The sequence below is a fragment of the Rhinatrema bivittatum genome, chromosome 3, assembly GCF_901001135.1.
Source record: "Rhinatrema bivittatum chromosome 3, aRhiBiv1.1, whole genome shotgun sequence".
NCBI lineage: Eukaryota > Metazoa > Chordata > Amphibia > Gymnophiona > Rhinatrematidae > Rhinatrema > Rhinatrema bivittatum.
The window spans coordinates 158,687,025-158,714,951 of record NC_042617.1 but is presented as its reverse complement, the minus strand read 5'-3'; the positions used below and the strand labels follow the sequence as shown (position 1 = coordinate 158,714,951).

Genomic DNA, 27,927 nt, shown 5'->3' with positions numbered 1-27,927 from the left:
GATGGACCCTTGGTCTGTCCCAGCATGGCAATTTCTTATGTTCTTATGTTCTTATGTCTAAGAAACATTTTATTTATTGCACTGAATCACAGGTATTAGGAAGGCTTCATTCCATTTTTCCAATTGGATGTTGGTTGTGCTGGGCAAGGTCCTTGGTTCTGATAGAAGTAGCATATAAACGTAACAACCTAAATAATGGCATGATTGCTGGGGTTGGGCTTATATGGCCTTCTGCAGGGCAGAAATGGTGGAGACAAATCCCTTGTTGGGGCAGCTGAAGCTCAATTACTATTACCCCTTGGTCTTGCTGTCTTATGTTAATGTGTTCAGTACTATTGTAAGCTGCATGTTAGTCCTGCTTCTTTGTGACCTTAGGCAAATCATTTGGTCTTCTGTTTGCTTGGGTACTCCTTAAATTGTAAGAACTTTGTCCCTGTATATAATTCTGTAGTACAGCTCTCTAGTTTAAGGTGTTATATAAATGACAAACTGAATATCAAATACAAAAAAATGAAAGCAATGCAGGAGTTGAATATTGGATGTATGGTTGGTATTTTTTAACCATAGTAGGTAATTTCTATATATCCTGATGCTGTTGCCCCCCCCCACCCATTATATCCTATAGAGCTAGATGGAATAATTACTTGATAGGAAATTAAATGATGCAAGTTGATTGACGTGTGGGCTTGCTTTTTGACTTCTTGCTCTTGGATCATGCTTACATCACTCCTCAAGCATGTTCTGTAATCTTTCTCTGTCTTATTACTGATGTTACTGCCGTCATCAGAGTCCAAAAAAGAATTAGTCTCTTGCAGATTTAAATGATGGCGATAACCCTTCCAGCCCAAGGATGGGTGCCTGCCTAAAATCTTAGATACTCATAGACAGTTCACCTCTATTTGCAGGAGCCACTTTTCACTTTGGAATAACATATAAAAGATTCATCCGACCCAAATAGCTATTCAGCTCAACCTCCATTCAAGCTGCGAAATTGGTGAATTGATCCTTATGTTTTGCAGTACTTTTTTCAATGTTCTGTTTCTATTTACTGTTTGATACCATTCAAATCATATCAGTAAAGTTGATTTGTAAACTTGCACACATTCAGCGATGTTGAATAGATACTTTAATTTGCTTAGATACTTCATTCAAAGAATTTAATTATATTTTTGGCATTGAAAATAATTTAGCATAGCATTTTGCAGACATTTGCAGCTTTAATCTTTCAAACAGGACTGAAGGCTTACCATAAGTATAATTCTGTAAATAACTTTTAATTGGTGATATTTTTTATACTGTTACTAATGAGTGCCCCATACTGCTAGAAAACGAGGGAAAAGCACAGCTTTCCAATGGTGTTGTAGTATTAGTGGGGCAAGTATTTCCATAGATATTTGTTTATGTTGTGTAATTTGTTTTTTGTTTCAGGGACTTAATATTTGAAAGGTTAGAAAATACAAATAACTTATTTTAAAAAATTTGGTGGGAGTCACATGATGTGAGCCTGATCAGACGTGAGTCTTAAGGCTCTGGCTGCCATCCGCTGGGAATCAAAAGATAAATGAACCATCCTGTATTAAAGACTTCTGATTTTTACAGTGGAGAGAGCAGCTTATGTTGATCGACAAATATATGCATAAATAGCAGAGTACAATGCCCTTGAAAAGGGGTAAAAAAAGAGAAGGAAAAACTGCATTATGGTAGCTGACAAAATGGCTGCTGAGCAGGAGAAATCATGCAGGCCTACACTGGATAATGAGACCATTGCTGTACTGACCGCAGCTATACTCACTGCTCTGGAACATAAGTAGTTCTATCTCTGAGAAAATTGTGGGTCTTAAAACTACATTATCGGAGTTTGGGCCACAAATGGATAATGTAGAAGGAAGAATATCCATTTTAGAAGATGATTCTGTGGCTCAACTTAGTAAGCTGCTGCATTTGAAAAAATAGTGTCGCTACAAGAAGAAAAGATAGAAGACCTTGAAAACAGGTCTCACAAGAGCAATATTAGATTATTAGGGCTGCTGGAATCTAGAGAACAATGTGATCTGCCATTTTTTCTAGAGAAGTAGCTGCCAGAGGTGCTAAATTTGGAAGAACTTACCGGCTTCTTAAAAATAGAAAGGGCGCATCGGCCTGGCAACAAGCGGGAATGTGATAATCAACCCTGCAACATGATTGCCAAAATTCTCTATTTTGCCCATAAGCAACAAATTATGCAAGCCTGCTGTAAATGTTGGAATATACAATATCAAGAAATGCGGGTTCACATATTTCAGGATTACTCTGTAATAGTTCCTGCTCAACACAAGTTCAACCCTCTGTGCTCTTCACTGGTGCAAAAGAAAATTAAATTTACTTTGCAGTACCTAGTGTGCCTTCACATTTGGTATGCAGGATCATCTCATTTATTTGACAAGACAGAGGTGGCTAAGAAGTTTATTTACTATCTGCTGTAGCATGTAAATGCTAAATGCCTGCGGTTGTTGAAAGTGCTGAATAAAGTTGTTGCAATGACCTAACAGTCAAATGGCACAAAATATTTCATACACCACCGAAAGCTTGTAAGTACTTGGTTCATCTCTTGATTCGTATATTTGTTAGAATGTTGGAACTTAATACAGCTTGACTGAACATTTTATTTTTTTTTTTTGCATCCACGAAAGCTGTTTACAATTTAAGCATCGGGACCACTAGGCAACATGCACCTGAAATCAGTAATGTGTAGCAGATAAGGGCTTAGATATGGCCTTCAGCGGGAGCATGTTGTTGACTGCAGAGGGCATGAACCGACAATGTTGTTTTTCTAATACCTGACGTTTGGAATTTCATTGAAATATTAAACGGGTGCTGGCAGGCCTGGACAATACAACTGCAAGGGCAGTGCCTCTTTACCGTGAAAGGACGATGCGGCAAAAACACGGCAACAGCTAGCTCTGAGGCAGCTGGGCTCGCAAGTCATAGGATGAGCTCAAATGAGTGCGTAATTTTGAAGTTCTTGTAATTTAAAGGATCCGCCAACCTAGGCCAAAATTGCTAACAGTCTGTCAGCCATGAAAAAGAGTATCCAACTGAGTATCCAACAATGTGATAATTGCAGGTGCAAGAGTAAACTGCAATTATTTAACAGAATGATGGTATAATCATTGAGCATCATGGACAACTTGCAAGGCTTTTGATGATATTTGGTATTCCAATAAATGGCCTGCAATCCTGAGTGGAGAGTCTCCCCTGGAGTTTTAGTTTAACTTGAACTAGTGTCTTTCAGTTTGGTATCAAGTTAAACATTAAAGAATGCAATAGAGATTTAACTGACTTCATAATATGTTATATGGTTTCATATTTTACTTGAAATTTATAGTCAGAAAATGGGTTATACTGAGGGTTGGCACCCTTGCACATGTTATCATACCCCAAGCTCTCTGTGTCTCCACAGAAAAGGTTACTGAAGGTTGTGGGCGTGCTGAGGGGAGATGATGGAAGGGATTGGGAGGATTTTTTTGGAGGGTTTGGGTCAGTGAATCTGGGATTCAGGATGGGGTAAGTGCCTTAGTAAATAGCACAAGCAGTGCTGTAAGTCTGGCTGGGCAAATCTTAATGGATAAGGACTTCACTGTGAGGAGGGGAGGGGGAGGGGTGAAAGGAGGAGGGACAGGCCTGAAACTCTGCTGTGTCCATAAGATGAAATGCTGGAGTTGGTGGTTGGTGGGAAGTATATGAGTCCTAAAGGTGAGGAATTTCCATCCAGGTAATTTTCTATCTCAAGTTGCTGGGTTGGATATGTCTACTCATAATGCCAGTTTTTTCATCCTCAAATAATGCGCTAAACTAAAATATTGACCTGGAATGTATATGGTATAGGCTCACTTGTTAAGCAATACAAAGAAGTGATTAAAGACATATTGCTTTTCTCCAAGAGACTAGATTGATGGACAAGGAACATGCCAAGTTGCGGCAACATTAGGTAAGAAAAGTGTTCTTTTCTTCAACAGGAAAACATAGAGCAGGTGTTGCTTGGCCCGATTTTTAATTGCCCGTACACGCAAAAAACGGGCCGGACCTTGTGCGTGTCGCACACATAACCCCGTTACACGCACAAGAGCCAGGCCTTGGCAAAGGGGGATGGGTGGGGCGGGGCTGGAGGTGCCAGTACTGCGGCCATTTGCTGCTGTGCTGGGGGATCTCGAGCTGGCAGGATGCCAGCGTGCGCACCCTACTACTGTTACTTTGGAGGAGCAAAAGGTAAGTTAAAAAAAATTGGGGGTACTTAGGATAGGGATAGGGGCGGTACGAGAGGGGAAGGGGAAAGGAGGTTAGGGTAGGGGAATAAAGCAATTTTTGCTTTATTCTGCCCCCCCCTTGCTCGCGCCGCCCGCAATTTTATAACATACGCGCACTGGCATGTGCATGTTATAAAATCGTGTGTCCATGTGCGCACGCGCATGTATTTTTTAAAAATCTACCCCATAGAGCAGGTGTTGCTATTTTGATTAATCACTCACTCACTTTCTTTTCAGATGCAGAAAGTAATTCAAGACCCTGAGGGTGGGTTCTTATAATGGAAAGTCTTTTGTTTGAAACCAAATAATGGGTTCCATGTATGCCCCAAATACCTACAAGCATGTATTTTTTGTGAGCCTAATTCATTTCTTTGCCCAGTTTTCTCAAGATACCTCTTGTATCTGCTAATCCAAAAGCGTTTGTATCACAGGATAGGGGCATTCCATATCTTTGTGATTCTCTAAATTTTAGTTGATGTTTGGAGATGTCTACATCCTGGGGAAAAAGTCTTTGGGGTAGATTTTCAAACTATGCGAATAGGCCTACTTTTGCTGGTGCATCAGGCGCAAGCAAAAGTACGCTGGATTTTAGTAGATATGCGCGGAGCCGCGCGTATCCACTAAAATCCTGGATCGGCGCGCGCAAGGCTATCAATTCTGTATAGCCGGCGCGCGCCGAGCCGCGCAGCCTACCCCCGTTCCCTCCAAGGCCGCTCCGAAATCGGAGCGGCCTTGGAGGGAACTTCCTTTTGCCCTCCCCTCACCTTCCCCTCCCTTCCCCTACCTAACCCACCCACCCAGCCCTGTCTAAGCCCCCCCCTTACCTTTGTCGGGGGATTTACGCCTCCCGGGACGCGACCTGGGGGCGGGTCCGGAAGTCACGGCCACGCCCCCGGGCCATAACCACGCCTCCGGGTCCGCCCCCGAAACGCTCCCGGCACGCCCCCTAAACGCCGCGCGGTTCGGGCCCGCCCCCCCGACACGCCCCCGACACGCCCCCCTCGGAGAACCCCGGGACTTACGCGAGTCCCGGGGTCTGCGCGCGCCGGTGAGCCTATGTAAAATAGGCTCACCGGCGCGCAGGGCCCTGCTCGCCTAAATCCGCCCGGTTTTGGGCGGATTTAGGCGAGCAGGGCTCTGAAAATCCGCCCCTTTATGCATATTTCCAGAGCACATGATACTCATTCTAGAATAGATTACCTTGTATTAATAGATGTAAATTGTTCACAGGTGTCTAAATCAGAAATTGGGCCTGTGGAGATTTCCGATCATACCTTGGTATGATTGGAATTAGAAGGCTTGGTACCATATAACTAATCTTACACTTGGAGATTTTCTCTCTTCCTATACAAAGATAAAAAATTTGGGGAATATTTAAAAGAAAACTGGGTGGCTTTTAGCACCTTTATTGATCAACATCATTTGGAACCACTTTTATTTTGGGATACAGCAAAGGGGGATATTTTTGGAAACAGCTAAGGGGGGGGATATGGCTTACACAGCTCACAGGAGAAGTGTATGCTAGCTAGAGAAACTTTGAAATTAGAAGATAAAAATATATTTCACTATAATCCCACTTCATATACAAAGACGCAATATCTAACAACACAAGTTAAACTGAATACTCTAATACATCAGTGAACAAAAAGAGTATGCTTTATTATAAACACAATTTTTTTCTTTATGGCAACAGACCTGGTCGAATGATGGCTAATTTAATTGAACATAGGGTGGGTAAAACATATATCACTACTATACGAGGTGGAAATGGGAGTTTGATGCATTGAACTCTGAAGATACGCTAGATTTTCTATCAGTAATAGAAAGATTTATATACAGCAGCAAAGGGAATATTTTGGCAATGAGGGAATATTTACATTCCTCTTCTCTGCCTAAGCTGATGACTGATCAATTGGAGATTTTGAATTCCCCATCAGCGCCAGAGAAATCTGGGAGGTAATTAAATAATCTATTTATTTTATTTATGTAAATTCTTTTAATATACTGATGCTCAAGACCAGGTCTTATCGTACCGGTTTACAATAAACTAGGGGGTAAACCAGTTAACACTGAAAGCGAAAAATTACATTACAGCAGGGAATGTGGAACACGGCTGTTAGAAAAAAAGGGATAGATTAACAATTTCTAACTGGAAAATCAATTTCTAACTGGAAATTTCTAACTGGAAAATTTCCAGTTAGAAAACAATTTCTAACTGGAAAATCTAAACCTTTTTAAATCTTCAGGGCCAGATGGGCTGCCTCGTGAATTTTATAAATTGCTATTAGATGAAGTGGTTCCTTGTTGTCAGTCTTTGAAACATTATTGAAGGTTGAGGAAACACCTTATGGGTCAAATCAAGCTACCATTGTAGTTTTTGCCTAAACCTGGATGAGATTCTAAAGTACCTGGAGCTTATCAGTAAGTTTCATTGTTGAATTATGATATGAAACTTTTGACAAAGATAATGGCTGATAGAGTGCCACCATTTTTTTAAGGACTTGGTGGGAACTGAACAGGTTGGCTTTGTGAAGGGGAGAACTCCAGTAATGAATGTTCGGAAAATATTGGCTATGATGGATCATGTATCTCGGAACAATTTGAAATTCCTGTTGATTAGTTTTGATGCCGAAAAGGAATTTGACAGGATGAATTGGATATTTTTGTTTTAATCTTAAAAAATTCATGGGTTGGAAGGATTTTTTTTATGTGTTTATGTTTTGTTGTACAAAAATCCAAGGGTCAGTATTTTGGTTAATGGAGAATTGTCCCCTGAATTTATTCTTGGTAGATGTATTCGACAAGGATGGCCATTGTCTTCTCTGTTGTTAATTTTAGCTGCACAACATAGCGAGTAATCAAAATATAAAAAAGGTGACGCAATATATTAAAAAAATTTAAACTATCTGCTTTTGTAGATGACTTGTTACTCTGTGTATTGGACCCAGAAATCTCATTGGAAGCATTACTACAAGTATTTAGAGTTTATGGGCCACTAGCGAGATTTAAGTTGAATCTCAATAAGTCTGAAGCTTTACCAGTGGGGGTTTGGCCAGTGCAAAGGTGGCAGGGGGAATTTCCTTTGAAATGGGGAGATACTAAGTAAGATAAGATACTTTACTTGGGGATTTTTTTTGCCAAATGATTTGAATTTGCTTTGAGGTTAGTATACAAAAGTTACTAGATATCACTAAACATATTTTAGCAGCTAGGACCCCTCTATAACATATCTCTCATTGGCAGAATATATTTAAGATGGTATTTCTCCCCAAATGTTTGTTTTTGGATTAATCCTCTTTATTTGACGAGACATTTGTTGATATTGTTCTTGAGGGACATGAGATCTTGAAGGGAAAGGGAAGAAATCCCATATAGCGCTTAAACATCTTATACCATGGGGGAAAGGGGGGTTGGGATTTCCTAATCTCAAATTATATAATATGGCAGCAAATTTATGACATGTGGGTGATTGGCTTCAGGGAACTGCTCATTATACTGCAGTGGAGTTTGAATTTGGATTGATTTTCCCCTTTTCTCAGCAATTCATATTGCATCTAACAGTCAGTTGCCCACCACTCTGAAGCATTGTTTGATTGAGCTTTTGCACAAGTCTTGGAGGTGGCTCCTTTGCAAACTACACTTAAGACGTGTTAAATCACCTTTTCTACCCTTGTAGGCAACAGTAAATTTGCACCGGGCATGAATAGGAGTAGTTTTGTGGAATGGAGGGCCCAAGGATTACAGATTATGGGTCAATTGCTGGATGATCAGGGGGATATCCTAAATTTTGCCAACTTACGGAAATCTTTTGATTTGTCAAAGAAAGACTTTTTCTTATCTTCAGACCCGCGACTATGTGACATCTCTGCTTCCCTTGAACTTAACAGTGAAAACTAACTTCGTTTACAAGAATGATTTGATATGGAGGACCTTGGGAGACATTGTCATCCCTTTATCGGTTGTTGGAGCACACTAAACCTGATTGGGATTTTGATTTTTTTGTGGAACAAATGGGAGGAGGACTTACATATACATCTCCCCATGAAAGTGCTCCTGGCATGTTTTGCTCACATATTAAAACTTACTAATATACAAATGAGAGAAACACAATTTAATTTTTTGAATCATGCTTTTATTTCACAAAGCATGATTCCTTTTGGTTGTGTCCTAGAATACAGGTTTTTTGGAAAAAAGTATATACATATATGGAAGATATTACATCTCCATTGTTGGTGTTTCATGCTTTGGCTGCTTTGTTTGGAGATATTAGATCAGACTCCTATTGTGCTTTATAGAAGGGGATATAGATACAGAAAGTTTTATTGCTGGCAAAAGTAGCTATACTACATTTCTGGAGACAGTCGAATGTTCCAAACTTTAATTTTTGGAAAAATAAAATCCATCATTTCCTGGTAATGGAATAGATGTCTTGTCCATCTTCACACCCTAGGAGAAAGAAATCGATATTGGAAGTTTGGCTTTCTTATATTTCTCATTTACCACATAAAGCTAGAAGTCAGATTCTCAATTATTTCTCTTGACAAGAGGTTTAAAACTGTTCTGTTTCTGTGTATGGAATTTGAGATATATATGAGGGGGACAGGCCTGGGTAGAAGGGAGGGGAGAGAGGGGACAAGGTGAGGAGTGAAACTCTGCTGTTTCTGTTATAAGTATATGTGACTATGGTTCTCATTATATGGAAGTATGCAATTATTTAGTATTGCTAACGTGCAGCTTTTGTTAAGTTTATGACAAAATAAAACACATAGACTCTCATTCACACACTTACATACATGCTCTCTCTCTTTCTTTCACTTACACACAGGTTCTCAATCAAATACACTCACATATTCTCTCACCTACATCGGCTCTCAGTCACCCACAGCACACATGCTGTCTTATACACACAGGCTGTTAATCATGCATACACATGATCTTTCTCACTGACATATACAGGTTCTCTGTCATACGCTTACATTCATGCTATCTCTCACACACAAAGGATCTCAATCACACACACATACTCTTTCACACAAACAGGTTTTAAATCGCACACAGCCTCTCAACCTTTCAGTTACATACATGCTGTCTCACACACGCACACAAACATGCACACGATCTCAAACACATATACATGCTCACTCTTTCTTCCCACCGAACTAGTGGCAGCAGCAGCCTCCTCCACTTCCAGCCTTAGCAGCAGCCTTCTCCACTTCCAGGCCTCGCCAAAGGAGCCCCATCGGTTGCAGGGGCTGATGTTGCTCCTCTTTTGCTCCATGCCGCACCTTTCTTCTTCGGGCCGATGCTGCACCCACTAGCATGGTCTCTTCTTCCTGCGCGCATGGCTGCTGCACTCCATTTCCTCATCTGGGCCACAGGTGGCAGGAAGAAGAAACCATGCGATGCCGCTGACTCCAGCTCTCCTGCTGCATTCCACCTGGGCTATTAGCATTTTAAGCCTGAGCGGAAGATAATTTCCTATTTTGCTGGGGCAGGGGGGAGCAGCTGGGCCAGCAGGGGACCGGGAAGTGTGGCGATACACCTGCGTGTGCTTGGCGACACACCGGTTGAGAACTGCTGGTCCTTACGAATAAGAATCCTGCTCCCACAGAGGACTTTGAAGGGCAGATAAAGCCACAAGCTAGGTTTTACTGTATGTACTTGTCCATGTCTTTGGTTTCAAGACCTGAAAATGGATACATCAGACTATGCGATAGCATGTTTCCTGGGTGTAATTCAATGGCACAGTTGTACTCCCGGTGCCTAAGAAGGGTCTTGGCTTGTTTTGTTTTTTTACTAAAGACATTTGCAAAAGCGTGGTAGTGTGCTGGGAAGTCCGGGGATACTTCTATCATAGAAGCCTCAAGGCCTTCTTGGGTCTAGAATACAAGATGAAGAATGTGATGAGGACCAAGAAACAATTTGCTTTGATTGCCAATCAATAGGTGGGTTGTGCATCTAGAGCCATTACAAACTTAGAAAGTCTGCATATGGTGATTCAGGAACCCAAAATGAGAATCTCAGAATGTCATGTGCCCACTCTTAACTTCATCAATGGTGACCCTTTGATCTGCCATTTAATGGCTATTACAGGGATGGGTACATAATTTGGTCTTAAGGGTATCCTGTATTGATGAACAAAATCATGACTGATGAAATTCCCAGACACCCTGGAGTCAATAAGGGCATATGCTGCCACAGTCTCGAAGCCCAAGGCATGGAAACTGAAAAGGATAAGTACTGCACCACATGAAGTATTGGAAGGGCAGTAAGGCCTAAAGAAACATCTTCTCTATCATGGGTCATGGACTTCAACTAGAACTGGGTGTGGGGGTAATTCTTGGCCATGTCTCCCTGCCTGCCCAATAGAGGCACAATCCCAACCTCCTTTGGTCCTTTTCGGTTTGAGATAACTGAACCCCAGTGTGGCCCAATATATGTTATTTTCGGTTCTTATAACAGGGTCCAACCAAGACACAGAGAAGCACCAGGCTTGAGAAAGGAGGTTAGCATTCAATTGGCATTCTCAAAGGTGGGAGTTAGTATGTAGGTAGAGAGAAATCATGGCATCTTGTTACGGGTTCAGACCATGCACACTGGTATTCTGCCCAGGGGCTCTGACCTGGGGGAGCTAATCTCACTGAGGACTACACTGGGGGATATCTGAGGGGCTTATCCCATATAAACACACACAATTACTGGGATTATACCTGGGGCCTTGGACCCAGGAGCTAATTCCCAACACACAGAGCTATACACAAACTTTGATTCAGTACATCACGGTTCCAGGTATTTAGGAAAGTGAGTTTATTTGAGCAATAGGAGGATAGAACAAAATAAAATCAGATTACACAGAAGAAATAATGATAGATAACAGTTGCAACATAGATATACAAAGCTTACATGTTTCCAAAGGATCGGCCTGTACCATCACGTCCAGCGCGCTTTCCCCTTCCTCTCTCTCTCTCTCACTGTCTCTCCTTATACCCTACAAATGCTTGTGGAAGCAGCGGTGTTCCCTTCCTCTGATTTCTTATCAAATTTCAGGCACAGCGGTGAAGCATTCACTTTTCTCTCAGGCTTTAGTATAAGTTAATAACAACTGCTTTCTCATCATAGACTTAGTGGAATAACTAAATAAACAGACTCTTGCTTGTTCATAAACATTTCACTGTGCAAGACAGTAAATAGGAGTTCACTCAGAGGTTGGCCTGTGGCCTTCAAACTAGTCTGTCTCTGGGTGGAAACTCTGAATCCTTATGGCCTACTCTATATACATTCTCAGCAAAAGGAGTCATTTTTTGTTACAACACATCTAGATTGGAAGTTAACTCCTTGCAAGCCAGTTCATCTTTAATCCACTCCACCAGGCTCTTCCCAGAGGCTGCCAGCCAAACCATATCGTTCCAGCTAGTCTCTGTTGAAATTGTATAGATTTCAATGGCATATTGTTCCACTGTATAGCCCCCTGTTTTAAACTGCAAAAGAGAGGTGGAAGCAGACATTAAGTGGCCTGTTATCAAACACGCATAAAAGAAGAAATAATAAGTCGGGGGATCTTGTCTCTCCCAGATTGGAGAGGTCCAAGCCAGGGCTTCCCCTGTTAACAGGGAAATAATATAAGCTACGTCGGACTCGTGATCAGGAAAGCAAGAAGCCTGGATACTGAAAACAGTTGAACATTGATTCAGAAATCCCCTATAGGATTTTAAATCCCCAGAAAAAAATGCAGAGTAATCTGTACCCGGAGCTCCCTATGTGGTTGTTTAAAAACCGCGGGAGTGTGGAAGCAGTCACAGCCACCACTTGTGGCTGCACCTCTAAGGCCCTGGGTTAGAGGATTAGGGCAAGTGAATTCACCCATTTTTTCCAGTTTTGCCAAGTGTTAATGTTACCCAGGTATTTATGGGCAGATTCAGCTGCAGCCAGCTTGGCGAAGTCCATTAGCCAGAGCTTGATGTGACAGCGTACAGTGCCAGAGGTGTGACATAAGGCTGGAGTGACTGGTACAGGCAGGGTGCCTTCTGCCTGCAATGGCCACTTTCCTTTTGAGTGCTGCTGGCCAGCAGGACTTAGATAGTAGGCCATAAACCAGGACTAAGCAGGAATGCAGTATGAAGCACAGGTGTACATTGGAAACAGGAGCACCAGATGAGACAAATCAGATCTGGAGACGAGGGGTATGCTGGAGCCGGCACAGCGAGATAGTCTGGAAGCAGGATTCCGAGAGGGCTGGAGAAGGAGAACTAAACTCTAGCAACCTTATGACTGGAAGCCTTGAAATTCTGTCCAGACAGGAAATAAGATGGCAGCCAGCAGGAAATGTGGGCCAAGGAACTGGAGGGACTGACCTACCCCCGAAGGCCACAGAGATCCCTACAGGCAGAAGATGAGCCTGCCTGTTGGAACTTCACAAGAGGGAGCTAGTCCATTGTGACTGGATTGTGTGTCTCTGCCCCCTCTCTTCCTTTATTTTAAATTTCGGAAGAGAGACTTCCCTAGCTCTTCTTTTGAAGATGTAGGTCCTTTCCTTGTCCACATTGCCTGCCCCCTTGGAAGTTGAAGTGCCACACAACATTTTTGTTAATGTAGGTGTACCTTGGGCTTTAAATTTTGGAACACTGAACTAAAGAATAGCGCCTTCTAGTATTAGTGTAAGGAAATTGTCAAAATCTGAGGCAGTCATGATGTTTTTCAAATTTTATATCATGGTTGGGCTTACCGAAGATACTTTATTGTAAGAAATACATTTAAATGGATAATCATCTGTACCTTTTATATGATTGGTGAAGCTAACAGAGTCAAGAAAGCTTGTATTTTATGTGACAGGGTCTACTCTCTGGATGCAGTGTCATTAAAAGCCAAGGCATCCTTATTGCAATTCAGGAAATTGCTGAAAGTTCATTTATTTAGTTGTGCTTTTGATCAGTAACTTATTTTATCTACTCCAGCAAGGTCCAGAGTGTGCAGAGTGAGATGAGCAATTACATTTAGAGGCTTATTTGTTTAGATTTTAGTGGTATCTGTCTCTTTCATTTGTTTCATGCTTATATGCTTTTAAGTTTTTAGATTTACTGAATTTATGTATTAAGGGCCAGATTTCCAAAGGGTTACGCGCGCCGGGCCTATTTTCAAAAGGTCCGGCGGCGCGTATATATAGCCCCAGGACTTGCAAAAAGGGGAGGGGGCGGGGGCGGGGTCAGCGGCTTCTGGCATAGCGGCCATTTGCCTTTGTGTCAGAGATCGCATGCTGGCAAGCGGCCGGCGCACACAAATTGCGCCTGCCCCAAGGCATGCACAAAAGGTACAAAAAAATTTTGGGGAAGGTTAGAGTAGGGCTAGGGGGGTGAAAGGTTAGGGGAAGGGGTGGGAAGGTCAGGTTAGGGGAAAGGGAAGTTCCCTCACAGGCTGCTCCGATTTTGGAACGGTCTAGGAGGGAATGGGGGAAGGCTGCGCGGCTTGGGGCGTGCAAGGTGCACAGTTGTGCGCACCAACCCCGGATTTTATAACTTGCGCGCGCAAGTTATAAAATTGGGTGTACATGTGCGCGGGCCGGGTAGCACGCACGCATGTACCCCCGCACGCAACCTTTTAAAATCTATTCCTAAATTTGTATGTATATTATAATCCACCTAGAATTGTAGATAGGTGGAATATAATTTTTTTTAAATAAAGAAAGAAATATGTGCACAGTACCCAGAACTGTCAGTTGACCCTGGTCATTAATTTTCATGCTGGTAATACTGTTGCCATGTTTCAACTATATCCTGTTTTTCTTGTAGGGTGATCATTTAGGGGACAACCTGATCCAGTCCTGGTTTTCCCCAGTTACATTTATTTATTTAAAAAATGTATTACCCGCCTATCTGCAATTTTAGGCAGGGTATAGATTACACACATAATAGTATTTAAAGCAATAACTACATAAACACATACATCTTTATTCTCCTAGGAAAAAGATTTCCATGCATGCAGTGGAGTACAACAGTACTTGATGTAGCCTGTCCTTCTATAGAGAATAATTTTGCCTGATTCTAAATGCATGTTGGAATATGGAAGTCTGAAGTAGTAGTGGTATTAACCTTACACTCTTCTAAAACCTGTATTCTTATTGAAGAAAAGTCTCCATTTATTTTCTAAGAGAAAATTAATGCAGTAATGTTTTACATGGTTAAGATATCTCATGCAGTTAAATTATAAAGGGAATTAAATGATTTTTTTTGTTCTGTGTGGGGGTGTTTATTATACAGATTATTTGCCAAATGATTGAATTGTCTGGCATAAAGACTGGAGTCTTTAATGTGATGATCAGTTACTGCTGCCAGTCTTGGATAACTCCTGCCTCTAATGATAACAGAATTTCTATGGATTCTTTCTCAAGTGCAAAAGACTACATTGGGCTTCTTATTGAAGGATGTGTCTTTGGAAATGTATTTAGAAAAGATCAGAGGTAAGGTATTTTATCAAATTAAATTTACATTTTGTTATGTTTGCTTCCATGTTGATTGGCCAACAGCCAAACTGCAGGCATATTATGTCACAAATTATTCAGTTTGGGGTGTAGGTCTACATCTAAACCTTCTTGTGCACCATTTATTAGATGACACAGCATAAAATCTTAGTCATATCCTATTGCTCAAATTCCTTGTCTTTTATTAATCCACTTTTGAAGTTAACATAGAGGATTTGTGATCATAGGTGCAACTGTTCTGTGTTGAAATGAGAGGCAAGTTTTTATTTATTTTTATTTAAAAATATTTCTATACCGTCTTTTCAAACTAGTTTGATCAAGACGGTTTACAAGAGACAAATTATAAAGGAAAAATTAACCAGAAATTAAATTTAAATCAAATAAAATAAAAATTATAAAATAAATTAAAATCAAATTAACAACAGAAGTTAAAAAAGATAATAGAAAGAATAAAAATACATTATATCATTATAATCCCTACTCTTATAAATAAAATATACTAATTTTAACAAAAACAAGTAAAGTTAGAAAAGGAAATAGTAAACCTTGAGGATATAACTCATAAAGAGCATAATCCTAATAGATGTATAATCAGGCAATCAATAGATACATAAGTTTTGTAACTTATGAAACTTAGGTGTTCAGATTATCGAGATGACCATATGCAATCTTAAATAAATAAGTTTTTACTGCCTTCTTGAATTCACTATGACTGGTAATTTGCCTTAAAAAGTTAGGAAGTGAATTCCACAGCAAAGGTCCTGCCACTGAGAAGGCTCTTTCCCTGGTCATATTTAGTCTTGCCAGTCTAACTGTGGGAACATCAAGCAGATATTGAGATGTAGATCTGAGGTGTCTCGTCGGTTTATACAACCGTAGAGATGTACAAAGCCATGTTGAATCAGGGTCATGAATTAACGAGTGAATTAAAGAGAGAACTTTGTATTTTACACGAAATTTAATCGGAAGCCAGTGTAGCTTATGCAAAATAGGAGAAATATGATGTCTCATCGGCAATCCTACTAATAAACGGGCCGCTGAATTCTGTATTTGTTGTAATGGTTTTATCGCGGAATCTGGAAGACCCAAAAATAGACTATTACAATAGTCTAGACCAGAAAAAATGAGAGCTTGAAGCACAGTTTGAAAATCATTTTTGAAGAGTAAAGGTTTTAATCTTTTTAAGGTGTGCAACTTAAAAAATGAGTTTTTTACCAAATTAGAAACATGGTGCGATAAGGATAGATTTGTATCTATTTGGATTCCCAAATTGCGGGCGACTTTCTTAACTTTAATTACCTCACTACCAGTTTCAATATCTGAACAAACAGTTTTATTCATAAGTCTTCCTATGCGATACATAGTCCCCCCTCTCTGAGCAATGGTTACAATGGTGGTGGCCAAAACACTCTGTGTCAGTCGTGAGCTGACACTGAAGTTCAGAGGGTACTAAATGATCTCAAATTTTTTTCCCCTATAGAAAGTGTAACAGGGGAGGTGTGTGAAATATGGGGTGTAGCGTTAAAATATCCCAATGTCATGGAATAATAGAGCACACTTGTTAAATACAAGCTGAAAAAGGGATAACACACATGAAGTTATCAGAAGTAGCCCTAGAGTGGGGTAAAAAGAGTAAATCTCTATTGATGTAAAGAGCTTGTTTTAAAAGCTGTTTTGATGACCCGAGTGGGAGTAGCCTCTCGCTTGAAACCAGGCAATCATGGACTAATCAAGGTATAATTCAGATCTTAACTGATTCATTTCCAGCAACTACTATACCTGTTCCTCCTTTTGATCCTGGTTTCTCCTGGGACACTTTCGACCTTGTTGCCAGAACTTAAATTTCTAATATATCTAAAATGAAACCTTCATCTTGTGCTTTTACTCCCTGCTCAACTGTTTTACTTCAAACTTGTCAAAGATGACATTGTTTTACCTATCGCCCAAATTGTTAGCTTATCCCTAGCCACTGGTATCATGCTAGATTCCTTGAAAACTTCCGCTGTTACTCCCATTTAAAAAAAATCCATCCACTTCCTCTACTGACTATAACAATTATCGACCTATTTCTTCACTCTCTTTTCTCTCTAAAATCACTGAAGCAACTTACAAGTCTACCTTGACGAACACTCTTTGCTTGACCAATACCAATTTGGATTTCGCCCCTACCATAGTACTGAAACTCTTCTCTTATCAAGTACTGACACAATTCACCAAAGTTTTGATTCCAGGACTTACTACATGTCCTTTTCTTTATGTGGTTAGAGTGGAGGAATATTGAAAATGCTTTTTTACATGAATTTACCACAAAAAATAATTTGATTCTTGCCCCATAGAACTTAGCTGATCAGCTTCAAAAACTATTTAAATAAAACATTTTTTTAAATAAGTCGTTCAGGTCTCTTTGAAGTTGTATTGGTGAAACGTTTCTTAGATACATGTAACTAGGATTGGTGTAGAGTTGCCCTTTTGTTCGGGTAAAGGGAAAATCTCAGGCACTAGAAAATAGTGGGTCAGAACTTAATTATAGAGTGGTGTGATCTTGTTTCTTATGTTCTTTCATTTGAGAAATGAATAGCTCAGATGAGTAGTAGCTGCTTCCATTTCTACATTTGGGACAATTTTCTTAACTTTATATTTATTAAATTTCAAAATATATTACGAGAATCTTAGCAGAAAAAAACAAGATTTCTCAACTATAATAACATAAAAAGAAAAAAAAAATCAAGAAATATACAAATATGAAATCCCGGAAAAGTTGTAGATTAATGATAAGTAAATGTTCTTGAACAATGATTTGTTATATATAACTCAAACTTTGTTATATTTCCACCTTGTGACCTATGGTTATAGTTACTCAGTTTTCTGTTGATAAGTAGGTTGAATTAGCCATGATATGTGGGTAATGTCATCTGGTGGTTCTGAAAGGACTCGTCTCTTCTACCTAGTAGAGCTTTTAGTTCTGTTGCGCTTTTGCAGGAATTCCTGAGCGAACCTCCTTAGTCATTTTTTGCCCCCGCATACCATATACATGGAATAAGTCTCTCCATATTTTTTCTCTGAATTCTTCCTTTTTTTTCTTTATTTACTTCATTTATACCTCTTTTTAGCTGCCTCGCCCCTGCATCATGTATTCTGTTACTTTTGAAACGGGGATTAGAAAAACTGGAGATGCAGGGAGGCAAATAGTTATGTAGAGGAAGAGAGGAAAGACTGGAAGGAAGTGAGAGTTGAAGTGTTTTTAGGAAGGGGAGAGACAGACTGTATTGTACTGAGGGAGGATAAAAAGAAGAGAGGAACAAAAGGAATGGAAATGGATTTGGTTCTTGTTCTACCCCCATCCCCCCCCCCCCCTTTTCCTCTGTAGTCACAGTTTAGGATCCCTAATTATGTCTTTCAGTTGGTTTCATGATTGTTTTTTCAGATGACATGAAGATCTGCCTTTCCTCTTCCTCCCTCCCTGTCCCTTAGTGTCAGCTACTCTCTCTTCTAGTCTCTCTCCTATTCCATCATTGATGAGTGTTCACTGTCTTACTACTGTCCACCTGAACAAAATGGTCAGACAGATGATGAAATGCTAATAGAAATCAGGGAAGCTAACCAATTTGGCAGTGCAATAATAATGGGAGATTTCAATTACCCGAATATTGACTGGGTCAATGTAACATCAGGACTTGCTAGAGACATAAAGTTCCTGGATGTAATAAATGACTGCTTCATGGAGCAATTGGTCCAGGAACCAACAAGAGAGGGAGCTATTTTAGATTTAATTCTTAGTGGAACGCAGGATTTGGTGAGAGAGGTAACTGTGGTGGAGCCACTTGGCAACAGTGATCATAACATGATCAAATTTAAACTAATAACTGGAAGGGAGACTAAGTAAATCTGCAGCTCTAACACTAAACTTTCAAAAGGGAAACTTTGATAAAATAAGGAAAAAAGTTAAAAAAACTGAAAGGTGCAGATGCAAAGGTTAAAAGTGTTCAACAGGCATGGACATTGTTTAAAAATACAATCCTAGAGGCACAGTCCATATGTATTCCACACATTAAGAAAGGTGGAAGGAAGGCAAAACGATTACTGTCATGGTTAAAAGGTGAGGTGAAAGAGGCTATTTTAGCCAAAAAAAACATCCTTCAAAAATTGGAAGAAGGATCCATCTGAAGAAAATAGAATAAAACATAAGCATTGTTAAGTTAAGTGTAAAACATTGATAAGACAGGCGAAGAGAGAATTTGAAATGAAGTTGGCCATAGAAGCAAAAACTCATAATAAAACCTTTTTTAAATATATCTGAAGCAAGAAACCTGTGAGGGAGTCGGTTGGACCATTAGATGACCAAGGGGTTAAAGGGGCTCTTAGGGAAGATAAGGCCATTGCAGAAAGACTAAATGAATTCTTTGCTTCCGTGATTACTAATGAGGATGTTGGGGAGATACCAGTTCCGGAGATGGTTTTTAGGGGTGATGAGTCAGACAAACTGAACGAAATCACTGTGAACCTGGAAGATGTAGTAGGCCAGAATTACAAACTAAAGAGTAGCAAATCACCTGGACCAGATGGTATGCATCCTAGGGTACTGAAAGAACTAAAAAATGAAATTTCTGATCTATTTTTTAAAATTTGTAACCTATCATTAAAATCATCCATTGTATCTGAAGACTGGAGGGTGGCCAATGTAACCCCAATATTTAAAAAAGGCTCCAGAGGCGATCCGGGTAACTATAGACCAGTGAGCCTGACTTCAGTGCCGGGAAAATTAATGGAAACTCTTCTCAAGATCAAAATCGTAGCGCATATAGAAAGACATGGTTTAATGGAACACAGTCAACCTGGATTTACCCAAGGGAAGTCTTGCCTAACAAATCTGCTTCATTTTTTTGAAGGGGTTAATAAACATGTGGATAAAGGTGAACCGGTAGATGTAGTGTATTTGAATTTTCAGAAGGCGTTTGACAAAGTCCCTCATGAGAGGCTTATAAGAAAACAAAAAAGTCATGGGATAGGAGGCGATGTCCTTTCGTGGATTACAAACTGGTTAAAAGACTGGAAACAGAGAGTAGGATTAAATGGTGAATTTTCTCAGTGGAAAAGGGTAAACAGTGGAGTGCCTTAGGGATCTGTACTTGGACCGGTGCTTTTCAATATATATATATATATATATATAGATATATATATATAGAGAGAGAGAGAGAATGAATACGACGAGTGAGGTTATCAAATTTGCAGATGGTACAAAATTATTCAGAGTAGTTAAATCACAAGCGGATTGTGATACATTACAGGAGGTCCTTGCAAGACTAGAAGATGGCAGATGAAATTTAATGTGGACAAGTGCTAGGTGTTGCATATAGGGAAAAATAACCCTTGCTGTAGTTACACGATGTTAGGTTCCATTTTAGGAGTTTCCACCCAGGAAAAAGTTCTAGGAATCATAGTGGATAATACTTTAAAATCATCGGCTCAGTGTGCTGTAGCAGTCAAAAAGGCAAACAGAATGTTAGGAATTATTAGGAAGGGAATGGTTAATAAAACGGAAAATGTCATAATGCCTCTATATCGCTCCTTGGTGAGACCGCACCTTGAATACTGTGTACAATTCTGGTCGCCGCATCTCAAAAAAGATATAGTTACGATGGGGAAGGTACAGAGAAGGGCAACCAAAATGATAAAGGGGATGGAACAGCTCCCCTATGAGGAAAGGCTGAAGAGGTTAGGGCTGTTCAGCTTGGAGAAGAGGTGGCTGATGGGGGATACGATAGAGGTCTTTAACATCATGAGAGGTCTTGAACGAGTAGATGTGAATCGGTTATTTACACATTTGAATAATAGAAGGACTAGGAGGCATTCCATGAAGTTAGCAAGTAGCACATTTACGACTAATTGGAGAAAATTCTTTTTCACTCAATGCACAATAAAGCTCTGGAATTTGTTGCCAGAGGATGTGGTTAGTGCAGTTAGTGTAGCTGGCTTCAAAATAGGGTTGGATAAGTTCTTGGAGAAGTTCATTAACCGGACGCCGGCAAAATTGAGCGTCCGGTTTTCGACCCGACAGCCACCGGCTGACTTCAAATTATTATTATTATTATTATTATTTTTTTACTTTTTTTACTCTTAGGGACCTCCGACTTAATATCGGTAGCATGGGATCTTCCTACTGTTTGGGTAATTGCCAGGTTCTTGTGGCCTGGTTTGGCCTCTGTTGGAAACAGGATGCTGGGCTTGATGGACCCTTGGTCTGACCCAGCATGGCAATTTTTTATGTTTTTATGAATACCTCTGCAATGGAGGGCACTCTGCTTTCTTGGCACTGACTGTTTTCTTTATGTATCATTCAAGTTTCTTTTCATTTATTCCACCCTCCTGCTCTTTTCAGACTCTGCCAATATGTTTGATGTTTTCTTTCCATTTTCACATCTAGAATACATAGATACCAACTTTACAACATTCAGAAAATCCTCTCCTCTTTCAGTGCTTACCAATTATTTCTTCAAGATGTTTTCACTTCTGATTTGGTCTTCCTGACTCTGCTCTGCACCTTCTCCAGCTTCTGCAAAGTCCAGCTATTTTCCACCAATCAAGTTACTGTCTCCTCCTCTCTGGGAATCTCTTCATTGGCTGTCAAGATTTTGTCAATTCAAAATCCTTCTGCTATTAATGTTATCCTGGACTGGTGGGATTCAGCTAGCTTGGGGGCCTAAATAAGTTAATCATTAAACAGTGAATGGAAGTTGATTGAAGTAACTTTATTTTTTTCTTTTAACAATACTAGTCTTTTCTAGAATGACATTTCCAATTTGAGAGAGTAAGTAGGGCCTGGTGGTTAGAATAATAGACTGGGAACCTGGAAAGCTAGATTCAAGTGTCCCATTGCTTCAGGTACCCTTTTAGAATGCATGATCTCTAGTGAGGGACTCATTGTACCTGTTTGTAATTTGTTGTAAAGATAAATGTTGAAATATATTGTAAATGTCTATAGACCTTTGTGACCCTTTGCTAACTAGAGTCTTTTTCATATTGAAAGGCTCATTCAAGACGTGTGCGCCTTCATTGAAAACCTTGGTGATAACTGTGCAGCAAACATTGCCACAGAAAGGTACGTGAATATTTGTGCTGATATCTTGCAGAATAATCTTATACATCATTCCTATATTTAGTTAGAACAAAATTGTGTCCATTTCCTAGGAAACACTGCACATTTGAGGCACACCATAAAAGTGAGTTACAGTTGTGCTCATAAGTTTACATATCCCTGGTAGAATTTGTAAAATGTGTAGCATTTTAAGAAAACATGAGTGATCAGACAAAACACATCTGTGTTTCAGATTAAGCTATTATGCATCACAGAACAGCACAATCATTAAACAAACCATAGCAATAAAGGAAATAATAAAATGGTCCTGTTCAAAAAGTTGCAAACCTTTTAGTTCGTAATATCTTGTATTACCCCCTTTTGCATCAACGACGGCTTGCAGTCTTTTGCGATAGTTGTGAATGAGGCCCTTTATTTTCTTCTGTGGTAAAGCTGCCCATTCCTCTTGGTAAAAAGCATCCAGATCCTATAAATTCTTTGAATATCTAGCATGAACTGCAGGTTTGAGTTCTTTCCCTACATATAACAGCCCCCCTGCCTATATTCTCCCCAAAGCACACCCCCACCTCCAAAAAGCATCCTCCCCTCTCAAAAAAACACCCGTGTCCGTCCCCCTACCACCACCCCACCCCCGTCGAACCCTTATGCCTAATCTGGTTAACATCCAGTTAACTCTGAATTTAGCTTAATACAGTTTCTTGTAATTAGTTAATTGTATTAATCTCTTCATCTATCCTTTCTCTAGTCCGCTGGACCCTTTCACTTCCTCTCCTCTCCCATCTTGTTCCTTTATCTCCCTGTTACATGTAACTTTATTTTCCATTTCTAATCCTCGTTTAATATCCCTGTTGATTGTAAACCGATGTGATATGCAAATGAATGCCGGTATATAAAAGTTTTCAAATAAAGTGTATCGACGTTGAGGTCAGGAGATTGTGATGGCCATTCCAGAACCTTCACTTTCTTCTGTTGTAGCCATGTCATGTTGAAATTCTAGGTGCGCCCCATGCGCAGCTTCCTGGCTGATGAATGCAAATTTTCCTCCAATGTTTTCTGATAAGATGCTGTGTTAATCCTGCTATCCATTTTGACTAAATTCCCTGGGCCGTTGCAGCTCACACACTCCTAAAACAGCAGAGATTCACCTCCATGCTTCACAGTAGGGATGGTGTGCTTCTCTTCATGGGCTTTGTTGACTCCTCTCCAAACATAGCGCTTATGGTTGTGTCCATAAAGTTCAGTTTTGGTGTCCTCACTCCAAATTATTTTGTTCCATAAGTTTTGAGGCTTCTCGAGGTGCTGTTTGGTGTATTGTAAGTGGGCTGTTTTGTGGCGGTGGTGCAGCAGTGGCTTTTTCTTAGCGTTCAGATAGATGGATCCAGAACCAGTGGGTTATGCACCTCTAACAGCAGATGGAGACGGAGCAACGCTGACATCACGGTATACATACCCCTGCACTGAAATCAGCCTGCCAGTATTCTCCACCTCCAGCAGATGGTGGACTTGCAATTCCCTACTGGGGATTGCTTAAAAAAAGAGATAAGGAAATTTATTCGCCCCGCTCTCCTGTGGTGATAGCTTAGGATCCCTCCCTCAGTCAAATTTTCCAGAGGTGATATCTTCAGGTCCCTCCCTTAGATGAATGCTTTGGTCCAGTAGCTGGTTTAGGTTGGTGTGAACTTAGCTGTAAAACAAAAACAAAAAAATGCAGCTGAAAGGCAAGCAGGTGCAGGAAGCCAAGCGCGGTGGTGAAGGTCTATGCCCTCTCCCCCTTTAGCCGGAGACCGACACTGTTCTTGACTGGGTCGGGCTGAACTCAGTTAAAAAAAAAAAAAAGAGGTAAGGGAGAGTTAATTTTAGGGATTGCTCTTCCCTTCTGTCTCTGTGCTCAGTACGCTGATCCAACGTCTGTTCCTGCCTCTGGGGAAGCTTGGGGACTTGGGCAGCTTGGTGGGTTAAGCAGCCTTCTGGGCTAGGCCCCACTGTCAGGCTTGGATTGTTCACCGCATGGTAGGTTGCAGCGGTGTTTGCGCGCTTTTTTTCTCTGCGTATAAGGCTGCCTTCTTCAGGTATGTCAGTTCACGCTTATGCGCTTGGCTGTGCTTCTAGTTGTGCGCCTAGCTGGACACTCAGTTGTGCGCATAGGGGCACCTTGGTGGACGCACAGTGGTGCGCTTAAGGTTGCCTAGGCGGGTGCTCAAGTTGCATACGGAGTGGGTGCTCAGGTAGGTGCTCAGTTGAGCGTCTATCTGAATGATGTATTAGGATCCTAATTTTTGTGCACCTAAATTTTGAGTGCCTATTTTTTTCAATTGCCTATTGTGAACACAGCTGGGCGCATAGTTCTCAGACACCTATTGGAACGTATTGAAAATTCTACGGCGCCGATGGCAAAAAAACCTAAGCACCTAAATCTTTTACTGCTTGCTGTATTTGGGCATCTCAGCCTGGCATTCCCTCTAACGTGTCAGTACTTTGTGGAGGCTCAGGGAGAATTCTCTCTGTCTGATTTTGCTAAGCCAGGTCTTTCTCAGCAAGATGTGAAAATGTATTAAAAAAAAAAAAAGTTGCCAGAGGTTTCACCTATATTTGGGGCTCCCCTAACTGGTTTGTCAGCAGGGGAAGGTAGTTCTGGGGGAGTAGGACTGACACCCCCTGGTTTTGGCATGGACCTCTCTGCCTTTCTTCAGGCGCAGTCATCGGCCCCATCCAATCTTAACATATCAGGATCGCAGGCTGATGTGTTCCGCATGCCTGGTGCTACGGGTAAGCATCTGAGTATGTCTAGACCTGCTGCGGGTTATGCTGATAGGAAACCGCATGCATGGTTCATCCTCGTTTGGTTAAGATCCCGCTCATTTTGGATTTTTTTGCAGGATGGATTGAGTAAGGGGTTGGCCCTTAATTCATTGAAAGCACAGATGGCGGCTCTTGTCTGTTTTCAAGGTCAGGCGGATAGTAGACCCTTGACAGCTCCTCCAGATGTGGCTCTTTTTCTAAAAAGGGATGAAGCATCTTCATCCTTCCCTGCAGCTGCCGATGCCCTTGTGGAGTCTTAACCATTTTGGTTTGGATTTTCTAGATTTCCTTTTTTCTTTTTGACTGTTGCATAGCCTTTCCTTGAGGTTACTTATCTTGAAAGCGGTGTTTTTTGTGGCAATTGTTCCTGGCAAGGCTCCTTTCTTGCAAGGAACTGTTCTGTAAGTGACTCGGGGGGCAATACAGTTGCGTACTGTTCTGTCCTTTTTTTTTTTTTTTTTTAACCAAAAGTGGTCTCGGATTTTCATTTTAAATCAATTAATTCCCTGCCAATTCTGGATAGGCAGAGAGATGTGGATAAATATAATCTGTTAAGATCCTTGGATGTCAAGAGGCATATTTTGAGGTATGTAGAGGTTTCTGAATCTCTTAGGAAGATGGATCAGCTATTTATACTCCATGGTGGGAGTAAACAGGGTTAATCGGCATCACAGTCTACAATAGCCTACTGGATTAAGGAGGTAGTCACGGCCACATTCGTGGATGCTGAACAAGAATTGCCTAGTCACGTGAGGACTCATTCCACTAGGGCTCAGGCAGTGTCATGAGCAGAGATTATAATGCTGCCTCCTGTCAAGATTTGCCAAGCTGCAACGTGGTCCTCCTTGCAAACCTTTTCCAAGAATTACCGCCTGGATGTGCAGGCCCAGGAGGACACAGCCTATGCACATGCGGTATTGATTGACCATGGGCAGCCTCCCACCCTCTTTGGGAGTAGCTTTGGCACATCCCACTAATTCTGAATTCACCTATCCGAATGCTAAGAGAGGAGAAATTACTCCTTACCTGATAATTTCCTTTTCTTTAATAAGAATAGGTGGATCCACCCTCAGCTGCTGGATGTGTTTGCCATTATCCTCCTGTATGGCTGTGTTCCAGGGATCACTGGTAAGTGTCAGTCCAGACCCTAGACTAGTGTTATTACACTCCTCATCTAAGCTCATTGGTTTGCAGTTAGCTGTGTGCTGGAGTGGTTGTCTCTTAATAATTGTTTTGTTAGTTTGTCATAGTTGGCTTTTGCAGAGAATGCAGGCAGGCTGTCAGTGCAAGGGTATATGATGTCAGCTTTGCTCTGACTCCATCTGCTGGTAGAGATGCATAATCCACTGGTTCTGGATCCACGTAACCTTATTAAAGAAAAGGAAATTATCAGGTAAGTAGTAATTTCTCTTTTTCTGGCAACTCTACCATTTAGCCCATTTTTGTTCAAGTATTTCCTTATTGTGCATGCTGAAACACCCACACCACTTTGTTTCAGAGAAAGCCTGTATTTTAGTAGAAGTTGCTTGTGAAGATTTCTTTGCATCCTGGCAAATTTTCCTGGCAGTTGTGTCTGAAATCTTTCTTAGTCTACCTAACCGTGGCTTGATATTAACAGAGCCTATAATTTTCCACTTCTTGATCAGAGTTTGAACAGTACTGATTGGCATTTTCAAATCTCTGGATATCTTTGTATATGCTTTTCCTGATTTATAAAGTTGAACTACTGTTGCTCGCAGATCTTTTGACAGTTCATTTGCTTTCCCCATGCTTCAGTAAACACTAAAGCCAGTGCAGCCCTAGATGAAATGCACAAGGATTTCTCAAGAACTATAAAATTCATTGACTTTTTATACACAGAAATTAATTACAATCAAACAAGTATAGGTGTGGATACCTATCCTTCATTGCCATCTCAACCTGTGTATGTCATCTTGAGTGTATATTAGCCCAAACATTCAAGGTTATGCAAACTTTTGAACAGGACTATTTTATTATTTCTTTTGTTGCTATGGTTTGTTTAATGATTGCTATTCTATAATGCATAATAGTTTAATTTGAAATGCAATAAAATAACAGGTGTTTTTGTCTGATCTCTCATGTTTCTTAAAATGCTACACATCTTACAAATTCTGTCAGAGGTATGTAAACTTATGATCACAATTGTAATTGCATTTTCATGAACAGTCACTGCTGCTGCCATTTGTTTTATTTTTTTAAGTTGTAACCTGTAAAACAGTGAGCAGCTAAAATTCTTTTGTCATCACTCATGAGCAACAGTAATGATCTCAAAATGCCAGTGTTCTGCTTAATAAACAATCAGGCACAGAATTCTCCATTTAATAATAGTTAATGTATGTTATTGTATATAATACTTTTTGGAGTTTATAATTTATATAAGGTTATCCACAGTGAATAAGGTTATAAACAGTCCCTTATTGAGTGTATAATTTGCAATGCTACTTATTATGTTCTTCTGTTGTTTTCCATCAGGTACTGTTTCTTTTCTCCTCTTCCTGTTTTTCCCTCTCTTCTCTCGCCCCCTTCTCTCTTCCTATCTGCTCCCTCTCCCCCCCACCCTGGTTTTTTGTAATTTCCTCCTTCAGTTATATTGTAAACTGGCATGATGTGCCCACAAATGTCGATATATAAAAGCTAATAAATAAATAAATAAATAAAAAGTTATATTGACTATGCAAATATTGCACATGTAACTTGTGTTTCTACGTCCAACTGACTGTATTTGTAAGTATTAGATTAAACCCTCATGTGGGTAAAATAAAAATTGAGAACACTGAGAGATGAATATTCAGCATGTTTCTCCTGCTAAATTTGGGATTTAAAAATCCCCACGTGCTGACCACCTCTAGCTTATCAGGCTAAATAGTTAAGATGGGTAACCCAGAGGTGTTCTGGGAGTGGTTAAGTTATCCAGCTAAGGCCTGGATTTTGCACTAATACCTATGCGAAGAGCTAAGTTACTGCAAATTGCGATAACTTTTTCGCACTTTGGGATAAGTACCAGAATGTGGTATTTCCTACATACAACCACTGGGGGGGACCATAGAGAGAGAGCGAGACTCACACTAGATAGGTAATTATATCCCTATGGAAGGCCCATCTAGTAACTCGAGGTGAGGTTTAGGTATTAGTGTCGGAGTTAGGGGCAATTTTGACATTCAAAGTGAGACGTACGAACAGAGCTGTGAAGATTTGATGACCCTCTGAGTGAGGATACTCACCCAAAGCTGAGATTTGTGCAATGTTCTCTCAACCTAGCT

At 40.5% G+C, this 27,927-nt stretch overlaps 2 protein-coding genes across 2 annotated transcripts in view; both read left to right on the top strand.

Annotated features, from left to right (window-relative positions):
* LOC115087120 (probable methyltransferase TARBP1) overlaps nucleotides 1-27,927 on the top strand; it is a 421,872-nt gene that overhangs the window by 148,070 nt on the left and 245,875 nt on the right. The window lies entirely within an intron of this gene.
* The window catches only part of LOC115087119 (probable methyltransferase TARBP1), a 74,301-nt gene that overhangs the window by 3,340 nt on the left and 43,034 nt on the right, over nucleotides 1-27,927 (top strand). The window contains exon 2 of the mRNA XM_029593876.1: nucleotides 21,779-21,850. Within this exon, the coding sequence (XP_029449736.1) occupies nucleotides 21,779-21,850 (72 nt within the window). The remainder of the gene's footprint in view (nucleotides 1-21,778; nucleotides 21,851-27,927) is intronic.